Genomic DNA, 21,786 nt, shown 5'->3' on the forward strand with positions numbered 1-21,786 from the left:
CACACACACACCCACACACACACACACCCACACACCCACCGTCACACACACACACACACTCACACACACACACAGACACATACACACACTCACCCACACACACAAACACACACATTTTTACTGCAATGTTTTGACAGGTTCCATCTTTGCCCTGTACAGGACAATGTTGGAGAGATTATCTGGGGAAGGGGGGTTTAGGGTACACCCCTGTGTAGAACTCCAGGGAAAGTGTGGAGAGAGAGAGAGGGCGGGAGGTCAGTCATTTGGAAACGGTGCCGGTTTAATCACTGTAAACAAAAGACACAATCAGTGTTGGAAACACATCTTTGATGTAATGTTTCCATCAGGACCTCGAGATCTCCTTCGGATAATCCGGTTTGCAGATAATTGGTATTCGGATAATCGAGGTTCTTCTGTATTAGCTTGGGTGAAGGCTTCGCTAACTAATAGCAAATAGAGTGTTGGAATAAGAGGAGTTCTTTCAGGATGGGGAGTGTAGTAAGTGGAGTATGACAGAGATCAGTGCTGGGACCACATTATTTACAGTAGTTATTAATGACTTGGATGAGTAAAGTGAATGTATTTCTGATGGAATCTGACCTGGGCACCATACAGCTGATGCATCACTTCACTTTTGTTAGAATTCCATGCCCTTGAATAAAATATTTTCATTGATTTGTTTTTGCAGTTCTCTGCCAATGTTTAGTGTTGACATACATGGTCATCAGAGTTCCTTTTGTTCCTTCTCAACTCCTAATCCCTTATCATTTAGGATCTAGAAACATGGAAAAGAGAAACAACAATAAGGTTTTCGGCCCCTTGTGCATAATCCACTGCTCCACCATTCAATAGGGTCATGGCTGAGATCTAACTCAGTATCTTTTCACACTTTCTCCCCATTCCCTTTGATCCCTTTAGTCCTAAGAATAGCTAACTCTTTTCGAAAAAAATCAATGCCTTGGACTCAATTGCTTTCTGTGGCAAAGATTTCCTCAGACTCCCCACTCCCTGAGTGAAGAAATTTCTCCTCATCTCAGTCCTGAATGGCCAACCCTGTATCCTTAGACTGTCATCCATAGTTCTGAACTCTCAGGTTTTTGGGAACATCCTTCCTGTGTTTACCTCATTAAGTCCTGATAGAATTTTATAAGTTTCCAACCAGTGCAGAGTTTAGCCCCTGATTCTGATTGACTCTGGTTTTACCGGGGGCTCCTTGATGCCAAGTTGGTCGAACGCAGCCTGGATACATCGCTTTTGCCAAATGCTTCAGCACTAGCCCGATGAACAAATCAGCATGCCCAGGAGTTCTGTAAGCAAGTCTTGTCAATATCTTTTCTTTAATCAAGCTGTTCCAATGCTTTATGAGACTATCTTTGTCCTGTCCTTGTAACTTTGTCTTTCACCAATTTACTGTCCCCGTTCCCAATTATTCTGCCCTTTCTGATGATGAGAGTATCAGCAGTATGAAGGTTTACATAATCTTCCAGTTAATCCTTCTGTTTGTATATCCCTGTACTCAGTTACATTTTGTGGAAAAAAAACTGCACCCCAGAGAGAAGGAAACCATTGAGTGAAGTGTATTTGAGTCATTTCCATCTGAGATGTTGTTCCCAATAATACCACTTTTAACCTTGTCATTGTTTGACCACTTTGTGTGAACAAGGACCACGGCTGATTATTGTAGTTTAGTTTTTAAAGAAATAAATAATTTCTAAGGAATATTGAAAATATTACAAAACGACTTGTGAATCCTGTGATTGTCACAGGATCTGTCCTGGGCTGCTCACTTATAAACACTGTTTCAACTTTCTTGGACACAGTCCCAGTTATGAACTCAGTACAAAAAGGAAAGTACTTTGCCATTTAAGATGGTCAAGGTCAGAAGTCACAAAGCACCAGGTTATAGTCCAACAGGTTTATTTGATGAAAATTTGAAATACATTTCTTGGACTATAACCTGGTGTTGTGTGACTTCTGACTTTGTCCAGCCCAGTCCATCACCATTTAAGACAGTCCTCCACATCATTTAAGACACAGATAAGGCGATTTCCTTTCCTCTCAGACCTTGAGACTTTGCAACTTCTTTCCTCAAAGAGTGGTAGAGATTGGGTGGTGAATATTTTTAAGGCAGAGGGAGACAGATTCCAGACAAGGGAAGGAGATAAATGTTACCGCACGTTGGCAGGAATGTGGGTGAGGGCACAGTCAGATCAGGCATGAGGCAGCCGAGAGAGAGAAGTCAAGAAGCCTTGCCTCACTTTAATTCAAGCAATACATTGTCTCCTGTAGAATACAGCAATGTCCACGTTATCCCTTTGAATCATTGAGTCACAGAAATGAACAGCACAGAAGCAGACCCTTCGGACCAACTCATCCATGCCGACCAGATATTCTAAATAAATCTAGTCCTATTTGCCAGCACCTGGTCCATATCCCTCTAAACCCTTCCTATTCATATACCCATCCAGATGCCTTTTAAATGCTGTAATTGTACCAGCCTCCACCACATCCTCTGGCAGCTCATTCCATACACACACCACCCTCTGCCTGATAAAGTGCCTCTTATCATCCCTTGTAACATAAAAAACCTGGGACATGGGCAACATTGCATTGAAAGATCCAACAACTACTTATTACATTAATTTATACAAATATTCAATACAAAGGTGCATCATTGTCTGGACTAAAGCTAAGATGGTTCTGTTAGCAGGCCATGCTTCAAGTGATCCCGAAGTAAGATGGAGTTTGGGATCTTTGGGATCAGGTCACATGTTTGATACAGAGATAGTGCCATGAGCAGGCCTCTTAAAGAGACATAACACAAATTCATGCATGCCTTCTACTATTTTTGCAGAATCGCAGATTTGTTCTGGTACAGAAGGAGACCATTGTACCTGCACCAGCTCATTAAACCAACATCATTCCCAAGTGCCAGTCTCCTGCATTTTCCCCATTTTTATCCAAATAATCATCCAAAGCCCTCCTTAATGCCTTAAATTGAATATTCCTTCACCCCACATCCAGGCAGTACATTCAAGACCCTAAATAGTCTCTAGGTGAAAAAGAGTTTCCTCACTTTTCTTTTGTTTTGTTTCATGTCTGCCCCCTTGTGCTTTTTACTTTTATGAGTGGGAACAGCTTCTCCCAATCTAGCCTCTCATGATTTTGAAAATTTCAGTTGGATCTTCTGTCAGTTTTCTTCTTTCCACAAAGAACAGTCAAACTGTCTCACTCTGTCCATGTAACGGAAGTTTCTCATCCCTGGAACCTTTCATCATTTGCTTTTCAGACTGATTGATCAGCTGCTGTTTGACAGAGACCCTGAAAAGATTCTTTAGACTAAACCCAGCATGAAGGTCCTTTTCTTCTGTACCTGTTCCATCCATCAGTACCCATGACAAAGAAGAAATCGTTTTGATCAATCCTTTTCTCAAATTACCTGGCCAAATAATTTCAGTTTGGTTTTCCCTTAATTGTGTTGCTCAGGAGGTCATTTCAAGGGCAGACTTTTAAAACTGACAACTGAAACGTTGTGGGCTAAACTTTCATTCATGTAACACCCACATCAACACATGTAACCCTTCATTCTGTCAGCTCTCTAAGGACTGGTGGAGAGGCCAGACGTTTCCTGCTTGTCTCTCCATTGTTATCGTTAAGGAGATTATACTGACTGTAGCTGGTCAGAGCTCACAGTTTCTGTCTGCCAATGATAACATGGTATTCTGCAAAGTATTTTCTGCCCGACATCCTTTATCGCACCCAGTGTGTTGAGATCAATTGCATGAAAATTCAATAAGAGCCACACTCTCCAAGAACAAGTGACAATCTTGTGAAAACCCAAGAATAGGTTTGTGCAGTGGCTCCAAGGCCATTGAGAAATGTTTTTACAAAATGTAAAACTCAGCTCATGGCAAAGTGGGGTTTGTGTGTTTGTGTAAAATGGACAGTAGTCACTTTTCATCATATTCCTTCCAATGATTTCAGTGGAAAGCAAGTAGCATTAATAATGGCTACTGAATTCCATATCAACAATTTAACGCCATCATCAAAAAGTAAAACACAGTCACTGCTAAGAAACAATGGTCCAATTGCCTCGGATGTAATCTTGAACCCAGATTCCAAAGCTGAAAGCTTACTCTATGTATTTGGTCATTTATTCAAAATCATTAAGTGTTAGTTTGTATTGATGTACAATGAAATTCAACCTGGAAAAGTGTGAAGTGATTCATTTTGGAAGGTCAAATTTGAATGCAGAATACAGGGTTAAAGGCAGGATTCTTGACAGTGTGGAGGAACAGAGGGATCTTGGGCTCCATGTCCATAGATCCCTCAAAGTTACCACCCAAGTTGATAGGGTTGTAAAGAAGGCGGATGGTGTGTTGGCTTTCATGAGCAGGGGGATCGAGTTTAAGATCCACAAGGTTATGTTGCAACTCTATAAACCCCCAATTAGATCACATTTGGAATATTGTGATCAATTATGGTCGCCTCATTATAGGAAGGATGTGAAAGCTTTCAGGAGGGTGCTGCCTGGACTAGAGGACATGTCTTATGAAGAAAGTTTGAGGGAGCTAGAGCTTTTTTCATTGGAGTGAAGAAGGATGAGAGGCAACTTAATAGAGGCGAACACGATGATGACAGGCATAGATAGAATGGATAACCATAGACTTCTTCCCAGGGAGGAAATGTCTATCATGAGAGGACATGATTTTAAGGTGATTGGAGGAAGGTTTAGGGGAGATGTCAAAGGTAGGTTATTTTCCCAGAGAGTGGTGGGTGTGTGGAATGTAGTGTCAGCGGTGGGAGTAGAGTCAGAGACACTAGGGACATTTAAGCGACTCTTGGAGAGGCACATGGAAGATAGTACAATGAAGGGTGTGTAGGTTAGTCTGATCTTAGAGTAGGATAAAAGATTGGCACAACATTGAGGGCCGAAGGGTCTGTACTGTACTGTGCTGTTCTCTGTTCTATGTTCTATGTTCTAATGAAAAATACACTTCTAGAGGGCTCTAAATACTGGTGCTTCCCTGGCAGCAAGTTTTATTGTCATCATGATCAACGTAATTCACAATTCGATGAAATTTAATCTTTGCTAAAAACCTCACAAGCAGTATTTATCGAGTACATTCTAAAAGGAACATCATTGAGCTCAGTAATTATGAACGCATTTCACACAATGTATATATCTGAATACCACATCTCACAAGTGTCATCAAACTAAAGTAATCTCATCGCCTCAAATACATCTTTCAGTTTGCATTTATATAGCAGCTTTAACATAGTAAAATGTCCTTCCAGGAGTTTTGTTACACAATGTTTGATAGCAAATCACTTCAGGAGATATCGGGACAGCTGATAAAATGCTTGGTACGGGAGCTACATATTTACGTGCATCTTAAATGATGAAAGGAAGCTAGGGAGGTTGACAGTCTCCAAATTATTTGAGCTCCTTGGGCATCACTGCATAGTTTGGAATCTACTGGGAATTGAGCAGCATTCTTCATCTCCCTGTTACTTCCTCAAAACATTCTGTTACGTTCATAAGGTATGACCTTTCGATAAGTAAATCATGTTGATTATCCCTGATTAATCAGTGCCTCTCTAAGTCTCAGTCAATCTTACCTCTCGATGTTGATTATAGTAATTTTCTACCACTGAGGTCAGGAAGATTAGCCTATTAATATTTGATGTATCCATCATGGCCTATAGCTTCAGTAGATACCAAACTGTCCTGATTCCTATTTGATTATAAGACCACCCTGTCATGTCACTGCAGAGACAGCTCCAGCAGAGTTGTTAACAGGGAGATGACTCCTGGTTAAAGCTGATCTTCCCAGGCCTGAGGAGGAGGCCTATCATCTGTAAAGTACAATATCACAGATCTCTAATTCTCTTGTATCTAGTGAGGATTAGAAAGTGATCTTCAGAGCAGGTGCTAGTTTCTTCCTTGCTTTCTTTAAAAGCCTCAGATTCAATTCATCTGGCTCTGATGGTTTACCCACCTTTGGGAGCTCAGTCACTGCAATAGTTTCTTTCTCATTCTGCTTAGTTTATTGATTATTTCACATTGTACCTCTTTAATTAGAAATGTCTGCATCATCTCTGTCCTTAGTTGATATGTTGGTAGTGAGTTCCAGGTTGCAATGATAGGATGGAAGTTGTTCCAGAGACCCAATGTTGGGTCTCACATCTTTGAGCTCCTATGCTATTCTGCCTGTAAGTCCATGTGACATCATTATAATGGGTGGTGCTTATAGCACTCCTCAGTATTAACCCTTTCAGACCTGTACACCCGCAAATTAACTGACTGCTGTGTTTTCTAAAATACAAAAATTACTACATTATAAAACTACTGAGTTGGCTGTAAAATGCTTTAGGATGTCCTGAGCACATATGGAGTGATATATGTAAATGGAAGTCTGTCTTTCCTGGCTTCCTTCCTTGGACTTTGTTTTGGAAGAGGCTTCAAACTAAAGCACCATCTGCCTGCTTAGCGAACGTCAAATTACCCAATGTCATTGTTGAAAGGAGTTCTCCCAATCCTTTGACAATACTTCTCCCTCAGTCAGTATTGGTTAAAAGAGATGAATTTGTAATTTCTTTCTTCTTGATACTTGTGTGACATTCCTGGGTGAAAATTAGCTGCTATCTTTCATGAAATGCCAACTGTGGTTGCAAAATAATTGAATTGTCTGCGAAGCTGAAAAGTGTTGTTTTATGTGCTGTACAGGCAGATCATACCATACAAAGTGCATCAGGGTAGCAGGCAGAGTGCAGAATACAGTGTTACAGCCACGGAGAAAGTGCAGAGAGAGAGAGAGAGAGATCAGAATTAACATTTGATAGGTCAGTTCAAAAGTCTGATAACAGTGGGGAGAAAGCTGGTCTTGAATTTTGTATGAACTTGTGCTGTATAAAGCTATTCCTCTTTCCTCACAAAATATTCATTAAAGTCAAAATCTTCCCCAAAAATAAACTCATTATATTTTCATAAGTACACTGGATACTGGTTATCTTATGTTTTGGAATGTTTATGTCTCTTTCTGAGCCAATTTGTTGAATAAACCTGTGTCCCAGGTGTCATTTTAATAATATTGAATTTAAGAATGGTCTAAGTGGAATTCAAATATATTTTCTTGTGGAACAAACAAAAACAGAAAGTGCTGGAGAAACTCACCAAGTCTGGCATCATCTGTGGGGATAAACAGAGTTACTATTTTAAGTCCAGTGACCAGTTCCGAAGAAGGGTCATTGGTCTCAAAACATTAACACTGTTTTTTCTCTCTCTCCACAGATGCTGCCAGATCTGCAGAGTTTTCCCAAAAATGTCTGGTTTTGTTTCTGATTTCCAGTATCGCAGTTCTTTGTTTTCTTTTTAACATTATAAGCATTTGTACAGCATTTACTCTTGTGAACTGGAACACCGGATTCCATGTCTCACTTTTAATTGGTTAAAACTATATGGCAGTCGGGATACCAGTTTTGTATATAACACCCAGATAGTGTTTACATAGTTCCAGTTTGTCAGGACCCAGTGCAGCTTTAAACATTGCAGCCCATCTCCATTGGATTGGCTATCCATGCCCCTGTCCTTCAAACCCTCCGCATAGCAATACGCTCAGGGCAGATTTACGAGAGCTACAGACAACCCCAAAGAAGGGATGAAATAGCATTGACATTGCATTATGTCCATTTCCCCCCCCCTTTTCCCTTAACTCTTGATTCCCCTACTGCTCAGGGGAGGTCTTGCTGCAACTGTACAAGATGTTGGTGAGATCACATCTGGAGCACTGTGAGCGGTTTTGCTCCCCTTATTAAAGAACATATATTGTTTAATTGGAGACAGTTCAGAGAAGATTCACTAGGATGATCCCTGTCTTATGGAGGTACTGTGTTATGAGCAAAGGCTAAACAGGTTGGGAGTCTATTGACTGGAGTTTAAAGAGTGAGAGATTATTTCATTGAAAGAATTTTAAGGGGCTTGACAGGGTCAATGCTGAGAGGATGTTTCCCCTCATGGGAGAGTCTGTGATCAGAAGACATTGTCTCAGGATAAAGGATCACCAATTTAAGACTGAGATGAGGAGGGTTTTTTTCCTCCCAGAGGGTTGTGAGACTCTGGAACTCCTTGTCATAGAGACCTGTGGATTAATTGGACATATCTCTGAAAGAGTAGGCCTTCCCTGTGCTGTAAGATTCTGAATCTATGATCTTTTGTAAGGTTTTTCTTATTTAAGTAGGTGAAAATCAATTTAGATATTACTTTCAGCTGTTTTTGTTCATTCATTCATAGTTTCTGAGCATCATTGGCCAGGTCAGCTTCTATTGCCCATCTTTGATTTCCCTTAAAGAGGTCATGTTGAACCAGTGCAGTTCATAAGGTTCTTGGATACACACAATGCCCTGAGGGAGGGAGTTCCAGGATTTTGACCTGGCAACACTGAAGGAACACTGGTATTTCCAAGTGAGGATGGTGAGTGGCTTAAAGTGGAATTTGCAGATAGTGATGTTCCCATGTATCTGCTACCCTGATCTTACTGGCGATAGAGGTCAAGGTTTGGAAGGTGTTATCTAAGGAGTCTTAGTGAGTCATGCAGCGCTTTCTGTAGATAGTATACACTGCTAGTACTGAGAGTAGGTTGTGGAAGGAGTGAAATTTGAAGGTAGTGGATGGGCTATCGATCAACTACATTGCATCATCTTGGATGATGAATGGATTTTTAAATGGAGCTTCCTCCATCACACTCAGGATTTGTACTTTGTAGCAGATGGTCAGGTTTTGGGGAGACAGGAGATGAGTTACTTGTCAAAGGATGTTTAACCTGAACCTTGTCACCATCATACAGTAAATCCTCTGTATCATGAAATCACAAATAACAAATTTGCTTATCCATGTATAAACATAAGTATCAACAAAATTCAACACCTGTGGGAAACCTGGCCTATCCCTGATTTTTACACTATTTTTAAATGAGCTCTGCATTCCCAAATTTCATCATTCGTAGGGATTCTGTGGAACAGAACCCTCACAGAGACAAAGGAATGATGGTATTTATACAGCTGGTCCAGTTGAGTTTCTGATCAATGGTAACCCCAAGTATGTTGATATTGAGAAATTCGGTGATGATAACACCATTGAATGTCAAAGGGTGCTGGTTAGATTCTCCATTACTGGAGATGGTCATTGCCTGGCATTTTGGTGGCATAAATATTGCTTCTGCTTGTCAGCCCAAGCCTGAATATTGTCCAGATCTTGCTGTTTTTGAATGTGGATTGCTTCAGTATCTGAGGAGTCACTAATTGCATTTCTTACATGTTCCACTGCTGGTGAAGTTTGCATTTTATTTTATCTTGAATTAATCACATGATCTTTTTCAAGAAATGTGATACAGTGTTCTAATTAATCTATAACACATCTACAATAAGCATTGCAAACCTGTATTCTCGGCATTGGACCCGAGTAGCATTATGAAAGAAATTAGGCTCATTTTTTAAAAAATTGCTGTAAGCATTTCCTTGAACAGAATACTTGGTTCTTGTACCAACTGATCAATCTCATTAATATTTAGCAGTTTTAAAAAAGTAATTATTTCCAGTGCTTTGCCTACAAATGCCAATTTGATGCCAGTTATCAATAAAACATAAGGTTATAGTCAGGATTTTGTATTGTCTTTTACCTAATTACATCAATTGAGGGCAGATTATTGGTCTGCTAATGTGTGCACAATTTGCACATTTCATTGCCTTGTATACTGGGAGAATATATGAGCCTTTTAATGATCTCTGCAATATCTCAGCTAAGCACCAGTCCCAACCAGGCTCTTAGCTGACAATGAAGTGTCAGTCAGTTGTGAATCCAAATCCCACTCAAGCCCAGTAACCCAGGCTGGCCAACCAGGAGGTGCTGCACTGTTGTAGGTAGCATCATTTGGAAGCGATTTTAAACTGAGACCCCACCTTCATTTTCAGGTAGAAATAAAAGATCCCACATTCTATTTAGAAGAAGAGCAGGTGAATCCTCCCTAATGTCCCAGTCATTATTAATCCCCAACCAATATTCATCAAAACCTTACCCCAGTACTTTTTTGTGAAAGCTTTCTGTTTGCAAATTGTCTGCTGTGTTTCCTCATGACAACAATGACAACACTTTAAAACACCGCACTGCTCACAAAGAGCTTTGAGATTTCTAGTTGGTGAGGAGAGGCACTGTATAAATCCATCCTTTTATTCCTGATGAAGGGCTTTTGCCCGAAACGTCGATTTTGCCTGTCCTCGGATGCTGCCTGAATTGCTGTGCTCTTCCAGCACCACTGATCCAGAACCTGTATAAATCCAGATCTTTCTCAATGTCCTGCATTATAGCTGAGATCCAAAATCATTTGATTTAGTGACAAACTTACTACCAATGGGATTGAGTTGATAGATTTTAAATTGTGACTTATTTCTGGGAATAATCAATAAGCAATAAGATACTTTACAAATACATGTTCTTCAATCATCTCATACCTTATTCTTTGCTCATTCCATCCAAAAGAAATTGAAAACTTCATTCAACTATAAATGTTTGCCATGAAAAAGTTATGCACAGATTTTAAGGCTTCCCTCAAATCTTTATAAATTTTTCCACTTCCCTTAAATTACTGAATTCAGCATCAAAATCATGTTGCCTGTTTCCAAATAAATTCGATAATCAGTTTTGTCACAAAGCGGTCCAAATTTATCTTGAATTTATTTTGACCAATTCTGTAAGGATCAATGGAAGTGAATAACCAGATGTCTGGAGGTATGGAATGTGTTCTGAAGAAACCTAACAAGGTAGACTTCCTCCCGAGTGTGTCTCAGAGGCAAGGTAGATCGCATCACAGCGATAATTCCTGTGCATTGGCAGTTTGAAGAATGCTGATACTGTCAAACCAAGCAGAATGTGTTATCAGCAACATCTTCCTTCAGATTTTACAGACATGTCACTCCTGAGTCTGCATGTTGATAACTACTGGCTGAACTTAAGATCATCAATTTAGCCTACACTCTTCCATTCCCAAATAGAGAGTTGTTTTCAGGGCTGACATTGGGAGGCAGATTGCTCAGTGGTTAACACCGCTACTAGGGACCTGGGTTCAATTCCACCCTTGGGCGACTATGTGGAGTTTGCACATTCTCTCTGTGTCTGCGTGGGTTTCCTCCCACAGTCCAAAGGTGTGCAGCTTAGGTGGATTGGCCATGGGAAATGCAGGGTAGAGGGTGTGTGTCTGGGTGGGCTGCTATTTGGAGAGTCGGTGTGGACTTGATGGGCTGAATAGCTTGCTCCCATGCTGTAGGGATTCTATAATCAAAGAATGAACTTTCCAGTTTGCAGGAAGCAATTTATTGCCATATCAGGTCAGGATCTAGAAGTCCAATGTGGTAGCACGTCCATCAAAAAGCAAGAAACTAGAATGGGTTAAAGACACACATGAGAGGTTTGTAATTTTCAAAGCCATGATAAACAGGGAAGAATATGGTGTTTTAAATGTTTATTGCTCCCTGCCCTTCCCCTCAAATTTTTGGTAGATGCATTCTCTAAATTAATCAGTCTTGAGTCCCAGCATATCATGATAGGGGGAAATTTTAATTGTCTCATGGATCCCACAGTAGGCAAGTTGCCCAAAGGCCCCCTGATACCCTCTGTACAAACTGAACAAGGAGTGGATCTGTGTGTGGAGTTAGAGTTGGTGGACATCTGGAAGTGAATCCACCCTACAGGCAGGGAGTTTATGTTTTTCTCCAATCCACACAGGTGCCACACCAGGATTGATTTCTTTTTCTGACCCCCATGGCAACCCTGGACTTGGTGGCACCTTGCACGATCGGTAATATTACCATCTCTGATCACGCTCCAGTGTACCTGTTGATTAAGATTAAGGACGTTATAGTGGGTCCAAGGCACTGGCGAATGGATCCCTTTATCCTCATGGATAATAGGTTTGTGGAGTATTTCTCTAGGGAATTTCAGGCATTCTGAGACATTAACTCCGGCTCGGTTAGTAGCCTGTCCGTCCTTTGGGCAACTGCCGAAGCCTATGCTGGGGGTTAGTTATTTCCTACTCTGCCAGTAGGATGCGGCAGAAGGGCAAGCAGCAATGTCTCCTTGAAGCATGGGTGAAGGCAGCTGAGAAGATTTACTTTGACAGGCCCTTGTTGGTCAAGTTACAGAGGATTATGTCACTGTGGTTTGCATTGAATTCCATGCTCACGCAGACAGCAAAGAAGGAGCTTACTTTCACAAAGCAAAGGTTATATGAGCACAGTGACAAGCCAAAGCCAGGCAAATACTTAGCATATCTCACCAGGAAAAGGAGTGCCACTCAAGCCATTACGGCGATTAGGGAAGGGTCTGTGAACCAGCATGAGATTCCAAAAAGATTAATGTGGCATTCCAGAGATTTTACTCTGACTTATATCAGTCTAAGGGTTGTGAGGAGGGGCACGCCAAGATGGAGTCCTTTTTCAAGGATCTGGAGCTCCCGGGCATGATCCCTGAACAGGAGTCTTTTCTCAATGCCCTCTTATCAGAGCAAGAGGTACAGGAGGCTGTGCAGCAGCTTCTGTAAGGAATTTATAAACATACTGTCAGGCCTGATGCTCAAAATGTTCAGTGACTCCCACCATTGTCTCCCACCATCTCTAAGAGAAGCCAATATTTCCCTTATTGTTAAAAAAGGCAAGGTCCCAGAGGACTTTACTTCTTACAGGCCCTTTTCACTCTTAAATGTGGACTTTAAAATCCTTGCTAAGACTCTTGAATTAAGGCTGGAGGTCTGTGTTACTTCTATTGTTAAAGAAAACTAGACGGGCTTCACAAAGGGCCGCAAATCCTCCAATAATGTTAGGAGGCTGCTTAATATAATTCAAGCAGGTCAACAGCAGTCAATACAAAGATTGGTGATTTCTCTAGATGCAGAGAAGGCATTTGACTGAGTTGAGTGCCGTACCTTTTCTATACTCTCGACCGGTTTGGTCTGGGCGAAGTATTTATAAGATGGGTAAAGGTTCTCTACAGTGACCCTCTTGCTGCGGTCATCACCAACAGGGTACGATCAAGCAATTTTAATATTTTTAGGGGCAGCCGGCAGGGCTGTCCGCTTTCACCGTTGCTTTTTACGTTGGTGATTGAAGCATTGGCAGAGATCATTCATAGGGATCCCAATATAACAGCTCCAGAAGTGGGGTCAAAATTACAGAAGATTTCATTGTATGCAGACGATGTCCTAATTTTTTTTCTCAAATCCAGCAGTTTCGGTGCCTTGCTTGATACAATGCATCAGTGCATTTGGCGCCTTTTTGAGGTACAAGATTAATCTTACAAAATCAAAGGCTATGCCTCTGGGTGGTCTAATGAAGGTGCTAGGTCTTGAGGGCGAGTTTTATGTATTTGGGCATATTCATTACTCCAGTTCTGGATCAGCTGTTGAAAGCCAATTTTGTTCAATTATTTGACAAAATCAAACAAGACCTGGTTCGGTCAGATAGCTCTTATTAAGATGAGTATTCTTCCACATTTGTTGTATCCTATATGAATGATTTTCGATAAGCAAACATTCAGGAGACTGAACGGCTGGTTCAGCTCTTTTATTTGGCATCGGATGCGGCCCCCTCATTAAATTAGCCAAACTGCAACTGCCTCACAGACTGGGGGGGAGTGGATCTCCCAGACATTAAAAACTATCAACTAAGCTCACTTTTATCTTACGTGAGTGATCGGATTTGTGGGGACCCTCTTTCAATATGGTTAGATATTGAAACCTCTCAGGCAAGGTGCTCCCTTACTAACTTGGTGTTTTTGGACAAAATGAGGAGAGTTAGGGAATATTGCCATAATCCAATAGTTATCGATACTGTTAAAGCATGGAGGGCAATTCGGCAGAGGGAAGGCAATATTGGCAAAACATCTTTTCTTATACCTATGGCGGGTATGCTGGGTTTTCAGCTGGGGCTGATGGATTCAGGATTCAAACATTGGGCAGCTAGGGGTGTGTCTTCCATGGGCGATTTACTTGAGGGAGACACAATGATGTGTTAGCACGGAAATACGAGCTATCTAGCAGGGACCTCTTTCATTTTTTTCAAGTTAGGGATTTTGTTCAAAAAAAGACTACAGTTTTGACTGATTCCCTACAAATCTGACATAGAGAGGAGGGTGCTCAGTGCTAGGAGTACACTTTCTGTCAGCACTTTATATCATCAATTGGGGTCGATCATGAGGTCGATCAACTCTGCAGGGTGTGGGAGAGAGAGCTGTGTGTTGAGGTCTCCTCAGAGGCATGGGAAGATACTTGGAAAATGCAAGAAAGATATCAATTTGCAATAGGACCCATGTTTTACAGTTGAAGATTCTCCGCATGGTCCACTTGGCTCCAGACCATTTGTCAAAATTTAAACCAGGGCTATTTTCAACATGTCCCAAGTGCAAGGTTGGTACGGGCACTCTTACCCATTGTCTCCGGTCCTGTGGCAGGCTTCAAACATACTGGAGTGCTGTGGCAGGTACAATGGAGGGGGTTTTGGGTCTAAGGGCTGAGAAGGACCCGATCTCTCTTCTTCTGGGCCTGCCCAGTGTGTTCCCTGTAAATGCGCATTAGAAAAAACTTTTCAACATCCTCACTTTCTGCGCAAGAAAGACTATCTTGCTTGGTTGGGTATCCGAAAATCTCCCAGGCCTGTCGAGTTGGCGTAAGATTGTTATAGAGCTTATTCCCTTCGATATTCTCACAATTATGATACACCACAAAACTGAGAATTTCTATAAGACATGGCGGTCTGTTTTAGATAACCTGGACACAGATTTGTCTGCCACACTAATAAGGGCTTTGATACAACAGTAAGCATTGTGCTTTACGAGTCCAATATCCAGAGAGGAGGAATTGTGAAAGCATGAATAGGTGAAAATTAAAGCTCTCGATATTCAAAAGTTAGTGTTTTGTTTTGCTGAGCTGTATTATTATTATTTATTAGTTTGTTGTTAGTTATTTATTTAGTTAAGTAGTTAGTTGGGTTTTTAAATATATATATTTTTATATATATTTATACATATTTGGGGGGGGGGGGCATGGTGGCTCAATGGTTAGCACTGCTGCCTCACAGCACCAGGGTCCTGGGTTCAATTCCAGCCTCAGATGACTGTCTGTGTGGAGTTTACATATTCTCCCTGTGTCTGTGTGGGTTTCCTCTGGGTGCTCCAGTTTCCTCCCACAGGTCAAGTGAATTGGCAATGCTAAATTGTCCGTAGTGTTCGATGCATTAGTTAGAGGGAAATGCAGAGTAGGGGAATGGGTCTGGGTTGGTTAATTTTCAGAGGGTCGATGTGGACTTGTTGGGCCAAATAGCCTGTTTCCATACTGTAGAGAATTTAATCTAATCTAACATTTGTACATGAGGGCGGTTTGGGTTTTTAACATTTTGTTTTGATGTTCCTTCTTTGTATTGTTTTGTATTTATTGTAATGTTAAAAATCTATTTTTCAATAAAATATATTTTTAAAAAAAGCAAGAAAGACATTTCACCCCTAGGTATTTTAAACGTAATGTGACTAAAATATATTTCTAATCATAGGTTTATTCTGTTGTGAAATAAAGAAGTTATGCCTGAATATCATCTGAGACAAGCGTGTATTGGTTATCGTTCAAACATCATTAAAACATAGCCTTGCAAAATTGGAGACTTCTGCCCTGGTTTTACACTTGAGAAATTGTCATAACTGGATTTGATTTCTCTCTTGTCATATCTGACTGATGAATGAAATGTTTTGACAAAATATTACCTTCAGTAGCAGCGACCCTGAAATGTGTCAATTCCTGACCTTCACACCTTCACACCAGTTAGGATCAATTGGCTTTCTGGGGTTTTTTTTCCATCAGATGTCTCTGGGCGAAGCAATATAAACCTGACTTGTAAGGACAGCTGCTGTGCATTGACCACAGTTCATCTGTTTTTTTCTGACTGCAGAAGTATTAGCCACAGGGTGAGATGGTGTGGAAGGGTGGTCTCATCACGTTGGCAGCTCCCAACTGTGGAAATGGATGCTGCTGACAGATTGACAGATCAAAATTTGACTGTGGACCCATCCAACACCAACAGGTTTATGACTAGGATATCAGAGAGCAGCACAGGAAGAGTGTACATTGCTGCTTTGCCATCACTTCCTGAATAAAATGCGAATCACCTCCTTTCGCATCTGAACTGGGTAATATTAGCAACTTCCAAGACAAAGAACTCCAGGCATAACCACAGTGTTATTGCATGATGTTAATTTTAAAAGTACCTGCTGTGTCAGGAGCACCATGGTCCTTTTTTAAAAAGAATAATAACATCTTTCATGTTCTCTGGATGTCCCACATGGTGTGTAGTTCACAAATTAATTTCAAAGTATAGCTGTGGTGCATTTCAGGATCATTTGTACACAGGAAGGACTCGTTAAGGAGCAGTCAGACCAGTTTCTGATGTTACTGATTGAGGGGGGACTGTCAACACAGACACTCATTGCTTTTCTTCAAACCATGTCGGGAAACCCTTTTTCAGGATCCATTCCAAACAGGGAATGAGGCCGTGCCGTGGTTCCAAGGCTTGCTTCTAAAGCCTGCCTTTCTGACCATGTAGCATGCCCTCAGTAATGCAGGGAGGTGTCAGCTCAGATCATATACTCAAATTCTGCAGGAGCAGGACGATGACCTTGTAACTTCGAAAATACTTCCAACTGCGTCAAACTTGTGTTGGATTGGAATATGAGGAAGCACTGTGGTCTTCTTGCACAATACAGTGGGCACTGTGAGAGGGTCAGTGCTAAGGGAGTGCCACACTGTCAGAGGGTCAGTGCTGATGGAGCGGGCACTGTCAGAGGTTCAGTGCTAACGGAGCGGATATTGTTAGAGGGTCAGCACTGAGGGAGTGCTGCACTGTCGGAGGGTCAGCTCTCTGGGAAAGCTGCACTGTCGGACGGTCAGTACTGAGGGAGTGCCACACTGTCGGAGGGTCAGTACTGAGGGGGTGCTACACTGTCAGAGGGTCAGTACTGAGGGAGTACTACACTGTCAGAGAGTCAGTGCTGAGGGAGTGCCATACTGTCAGAGGGTCAGTGCTGAGGGAATGCTGCACTGTCCAAGGGTCAATATTGAGGGAGTGCTGCACTGTGGGAGGGTCAATACTAAGAGAGTGCCACACTGTCAGAGGGTCAGTGTTGAGAGAGCGGGCTGTCGGAGGATCAGTGCTAAGGGAGTGCCACACCGTTGGAGTGTCAGTGCTGAGGAAGTGCACACTGTCAGAGGGTCAGTGCTGAGGGAATGCCGCACTGTCGGAGGGTCAGTACTGAGGGAGTGCCGCACTGTCAAAGGGTCAATATTGAGGGAGTGCTACACTGTCAGAGGGTCAGTGCTGAGAGAGTGCCGCACTGTCGGAGGGTCAGTGCTGAGAGAGTGCCGCACTGTCGGAGGGTCAATATTGAGGGAGTGCTACACTGTCAGAGGGTCAGGGCTGAGGGAGTGCCGCACTGTCCGTGGGTCTGTGCTGAGAGAGTGCCGCACTGTCGGAGGGTCAGTGCTGAGGGAGTGCTGCACTGTCAGAGGGTCAGTGCTGAGGGAGTGCCGCACTGTCGGAGGGTCAGTGCTGAGGGAGTGCCGCACTGTTGGAGAGTCAGTGCTGAGGGAGTGCTGCACTGTCAGAGGGTCAGGGCTGAGGGAGTGCCGCACTATTGGAGAGTCAGTGCTGAGGGAGTGCTGCACTGTCAGAGGGTCAGGGCTGAGGGAGTTCCGCACTGTCCGTGGGTCAGTGCTAAGGGACTGCCGCACTGTCAGAGGGTCAGGGCTGAGGGAGTGTTACACTACTGGAGATGGTGTGTATTGGATGGAATGTAAAACCAGGGCCTGTTTGGGTGTTGTAAAAGATTCCATGTCACTGTTTTGAAGGAGAATAGGGGAGTGGTGTCTGCTGACTTAATGGCCAATATTTATCCATTTATTAAAATCACAAAATAGATTCTCTGACCATTATCAGATTGCTGTTTGTGGCAGCTTGCTGTGCGTGGTTTCCTGCATTGCAGCATCTCACAAGGTGCCTGCTGATTGTGAGAAACAGTGTATAAAAGGTGAACTCTCTTTATTTCCTGGTCCCTATACCAATGTGTAGTGTCCTGACTAGGACATTACTGGCTGATGCCTGGTGGCAGTGGGTCCTGAGTCAGGTAGACCTGAGTTAGCACCACTGCCAGCTTGTCCCAAGCTTTCCAGTTTTAATTGCTTGGAGCTGATTAGTTACCTGGCCAAGGGCTACAGGCATCTTTCCAAAACCCAAACTATTAACCGTGTTTCACCCCTGAATGCACCAATTAATAAACAAACATTCTTGCTGTTTCAGTAAGAACCTTGCACAAGACATTATTGAGAGAAGCTGAACAGGCTGGGGCTGTTTTCCCTGGAGCATTGGAGGCTGAGGGTTGACCTTCATGAGGTTTATAAAATCATGAGGAGCATGGTTAGGGTGAACAGACACAGTCTATTTTCCCCAGGGTAGGGGAATCCAAAACGACAGGTCATAGGTTCAAGGTGAGAGGAGAAAGGTTTAAAAGGGAACTCAGGGGCAACTTTTTCACACAGAGGGTGGTATGTGTATGGAATGAGCTGTCAGAGGAAGTGGCGGAGGCTGGTACAATTGCAACATTTAAAAGGCATTTGGATGGGTATATGAATAGGAAGGGTTTGGAGGGATATGGGCCGGGTGCTGGCAGGTGGGATTAGATTAGGTTAGGTATCTGGTCGGCATGGACGGGTTGGACCAAAGGCTCTGTTTCTGTGCTGTCCATCTCTATGATTCTATAATTGCAGGGAATATTTAGTCAAGAGTTCTGCAGAAGTTAATGGGCAGTGACCATTTCTTCGTCCCTCACAGTGTTAAAGTCTGCAAGAAACTGCAGGCTTCTCCTGACAACATTCCTACAGGGCTTTGATCTCAAACACAATCAGAAATTGCTGGAGAACTTCAGCAGGTCTATGGAGAGAAAGCGGAGTCAACGTTTCAGGTCCAAAGTGACTCTTTCTCAGTCTGCTGTTCTAAATTCAGGTTAATCTCCATCGTCGAGAGTGGTTTACAACCCCTCTCTCACCTCCACCCCCACCCCGCAGTATTTTGCAGGGTCTCTCTCTCTATTGTACATTTCCTGACTGTAATCCTGGAAAGGTACTTCTGTAAAACATCGACCTGGTGACGGTGAAGCAGTGAGCACTTTCTGAGTGTGGAGGTTTGCCAAATAATCATGTGGGACTCTTGCAGCATTCAATATCATAGCCACAAAACCAAAAAAAAACCCCACACCAACCCCCAAAGGGATGGGAGTTTAAGGCAGAAACAGAGGGAGAGGGTGCTCCCATTTGGGCTTCTCCCGGGGCTGGAGCTGCTCCGTGTACGAGGGAGGGAGGGAGGGAGCATGTTCGAATCCCACGCAGTTCCTATTGCTCCGAGTCGCAGCCAGTAGCGATGACATGTGATCACTCATTCATTCACAGCAACCACACAGCCCGAGCCTTTTAAATGACATCAGGCTGATGCTAGCGCTGCAGCTGCATTCCCTGGATGAGATGTACCCTGAGTGTCTGCTGGTTGTGCTTCGGCATAATGCACAGGTTGATGAAAACAGCCGCTGTCTTGGGTTCTAATAATGGGCGCTATCTTTTGGATTCTTTCTACAGTGACTGCATTATTGAAGAGAAAACGGTGGTCCTGCAGAAGAAAGACAATGAGGGCTTTGGATTTGTGCTGCGTGGGGCTAAAGGTGAGCGATGAAAATCCTTTCTAATCCGCCTGAAACATCCGTGAGGTTAGGGAACGGAGAGACTGAGCACATAGGGATGGAGCCAGCGGCGAGTGCTAACAGAGTTGAGTATGTGTTCTCTGGCTTCCATTAGTCGGTTCAATTACATTTTTTATTCCAGGAAGATGCAATGTAACATGTATCTGTATCTGAATGTAATCCTGCCTCTGATTTGGAATACAGTCCTCTCTGTCTTCCCCTCTTTGCCACAGCTGACACGCCAATTGAGGAATTTACGCCAACTCCAGCCTTCCCTGCACTTCAGTATTTAGAGTCAGTGGATGAAGGAGGTGTGGCATGGCAGACAGGACTGAGAACGGGTGATTTCTTGATTGAGGTAGGCCAATCATGAGTTAACTTCCTTGCTGTAGCTTCGAGTTGCTGCTCCATCCTCCCGTTGCTCTGGGAATGAAAGTTGCTTCTATCCAATGACATTCTGCAGTTTACACTCCACCAATCGTGTCAACTCCTGAAAGATTTAATAACATTGTTAGAATGTCAGAATGTTATTGTTAGTAAATATTGACTTGTTTCCTGCAGCCTGGAGGCAAAATCTTAAAGCTTTCTTTCTTTTGCAAATGTGCCCTGCCTGTTTAACATGGATGGGGAATCTTGGTTTTGAAGTTTTGCAAACAGCATTGCTGTCAAGTGCTGAGCATAAAGTCGTAATGTGTTTTGAGTTGTTGATGTGCTTTCTGTGTGTGAGCTCTCAGTACATTAGGTGCCTGGGTTCTAAAGGACTGTTCGGTGACAGATATTGCCCTAATGATCATTCAACAACCCTATCAATGTGGGAGGTGCTGGGAAAGTGACTTGAATTCGCTTCCGAGTTGCCCTAAAGTGGTGACCAACTGAAGCTTGCTTTACGACAGTGACTTTGTAGGGCACGTGCAGCAGCAGTGAGGGGCAGAGAGGTGTGTGCCTGTTTAGAGGCATAACCCATTTCTTACTCTGAAAGGTATTTGGTACCCCAGTACTTTCAATTGTAACAGTGACTATTGAAATAACTTGAAACATTGTTGTCTAAACATGGCTGTTCCAGGTTGAACCTGCTGTTGTCTTGTGGGATTTCCCACTTTTTTAGAGTGAAGATCGTAAACTTCTTCTGCTAAACATTTCCATTCAAATCAACATGCCTATTAAATATGGGAATGTAATATGCTATTGCCTAAAATGTGACATGAAGTTTTAATACCATTTGTGAATTTGTTAAAAAAGATGAAGAGGTTAAATGATTGGTTTAATATTGTCCCATATGTTCTTGTCTTCCTTAGTATGGGATGTGGGGGTTGGTGGAGGCTGGTCATTGGTATAGCTGACCTTTAGTGCCCATGTCCAAAAACCCTGAAGAAGGTGGCAGTGCTCTGCCATGAGCAATGCAGTCTCTGTGTGTGCACCACCCACCGTGCTGCTAGGAAGCGGGCTTTAAAGTTTTGACCCAATGATGTTGACGGAGCAGTAATTTGGGTTTTCGGATGGTGAGTGAACTGAAAGTTCCATGGAGCTGCAATTCTGACAATCCAGATGGTAAAAGGTCACAGATTTGTTGAATAGGGCAGTTTGTACCTGAAAGGGTTAAAACATATTGACATTCCACCCATCAGGTCATAAAAGACTGTTATTGGGAGGAGCTAATCAGTTCTGTACCTGTTGCTACATTGTTAAATTGAGTTTAATTGAAGCAATCAAGAATATTGGAATTAGTTACTCAATACTATACAATAAACAATGAGGACAGAGTCTGTCTTCTGCCTAGAGCAACATTTGGGCATCCTTTCCCACATGGTGTCAGTGTCTAGACTAATGACAGCAAGAAGGATTGGTGGTAGTGAAATTATCACAGGTGATTCTGCAGACAATATGTGGAGGAGTTGGCACGTGAGTTTATCATGGGGTTTGGAAGGAGCTTGGAAGGAGCATTGATAAGTGCAGCAAATTGTGCACTGATGTGTGGG

The 21,786-nt window shown here is 42.6% G+C and overlaps 1 protein-coding gene across 5 annotated transcripts in view; it reads left to right on the forward strand.

Moving 5' to 3' along the window:
* Positions 1 to 21,786, forward strand: part of LOC122557604 (SH3 and multiple ankyrin repeat domains protein 2-like) — a 473,900-nt gene that overhangs the window by 326,023 nt on the left and 126,091 nt on the right. For all 5 annotated transcript variants that reach the window (XM_043705318.1, XM_043705321.1, XM_043705322.1 and 2 more), the window contains exons 6-7: positions 19,710 to 19,792; positions 20,044 to 20,168. In XM_043705318.1, the coding sequence (XP_043561253.1) occupies positions 19,710 to 19,792; positions 20,044 to 20,168 (208 nt within the window). The remainder of the gene's footprint in view (positions 1 to 19,709; positions 19,793 to 20,043; positions 20,169 to 21,786) is intronic.

This window comes from Chiloscyllium plagiosum, chromosome 16, assembly GCF_004010195.1.
Source record: "Chiloscyllium plagiosum isolate BGI_BamShark_2017 chromosome 16, ASM401019v2, whole genome shotgun sequence".
Lineage (NCBI taxonomy): Eukaryota > Metazoa > Chordata > Chondrichthyes > Orectolobiformes > Hemiscylliidae > Chiloscyllium > Chiloscyllium plagiosum.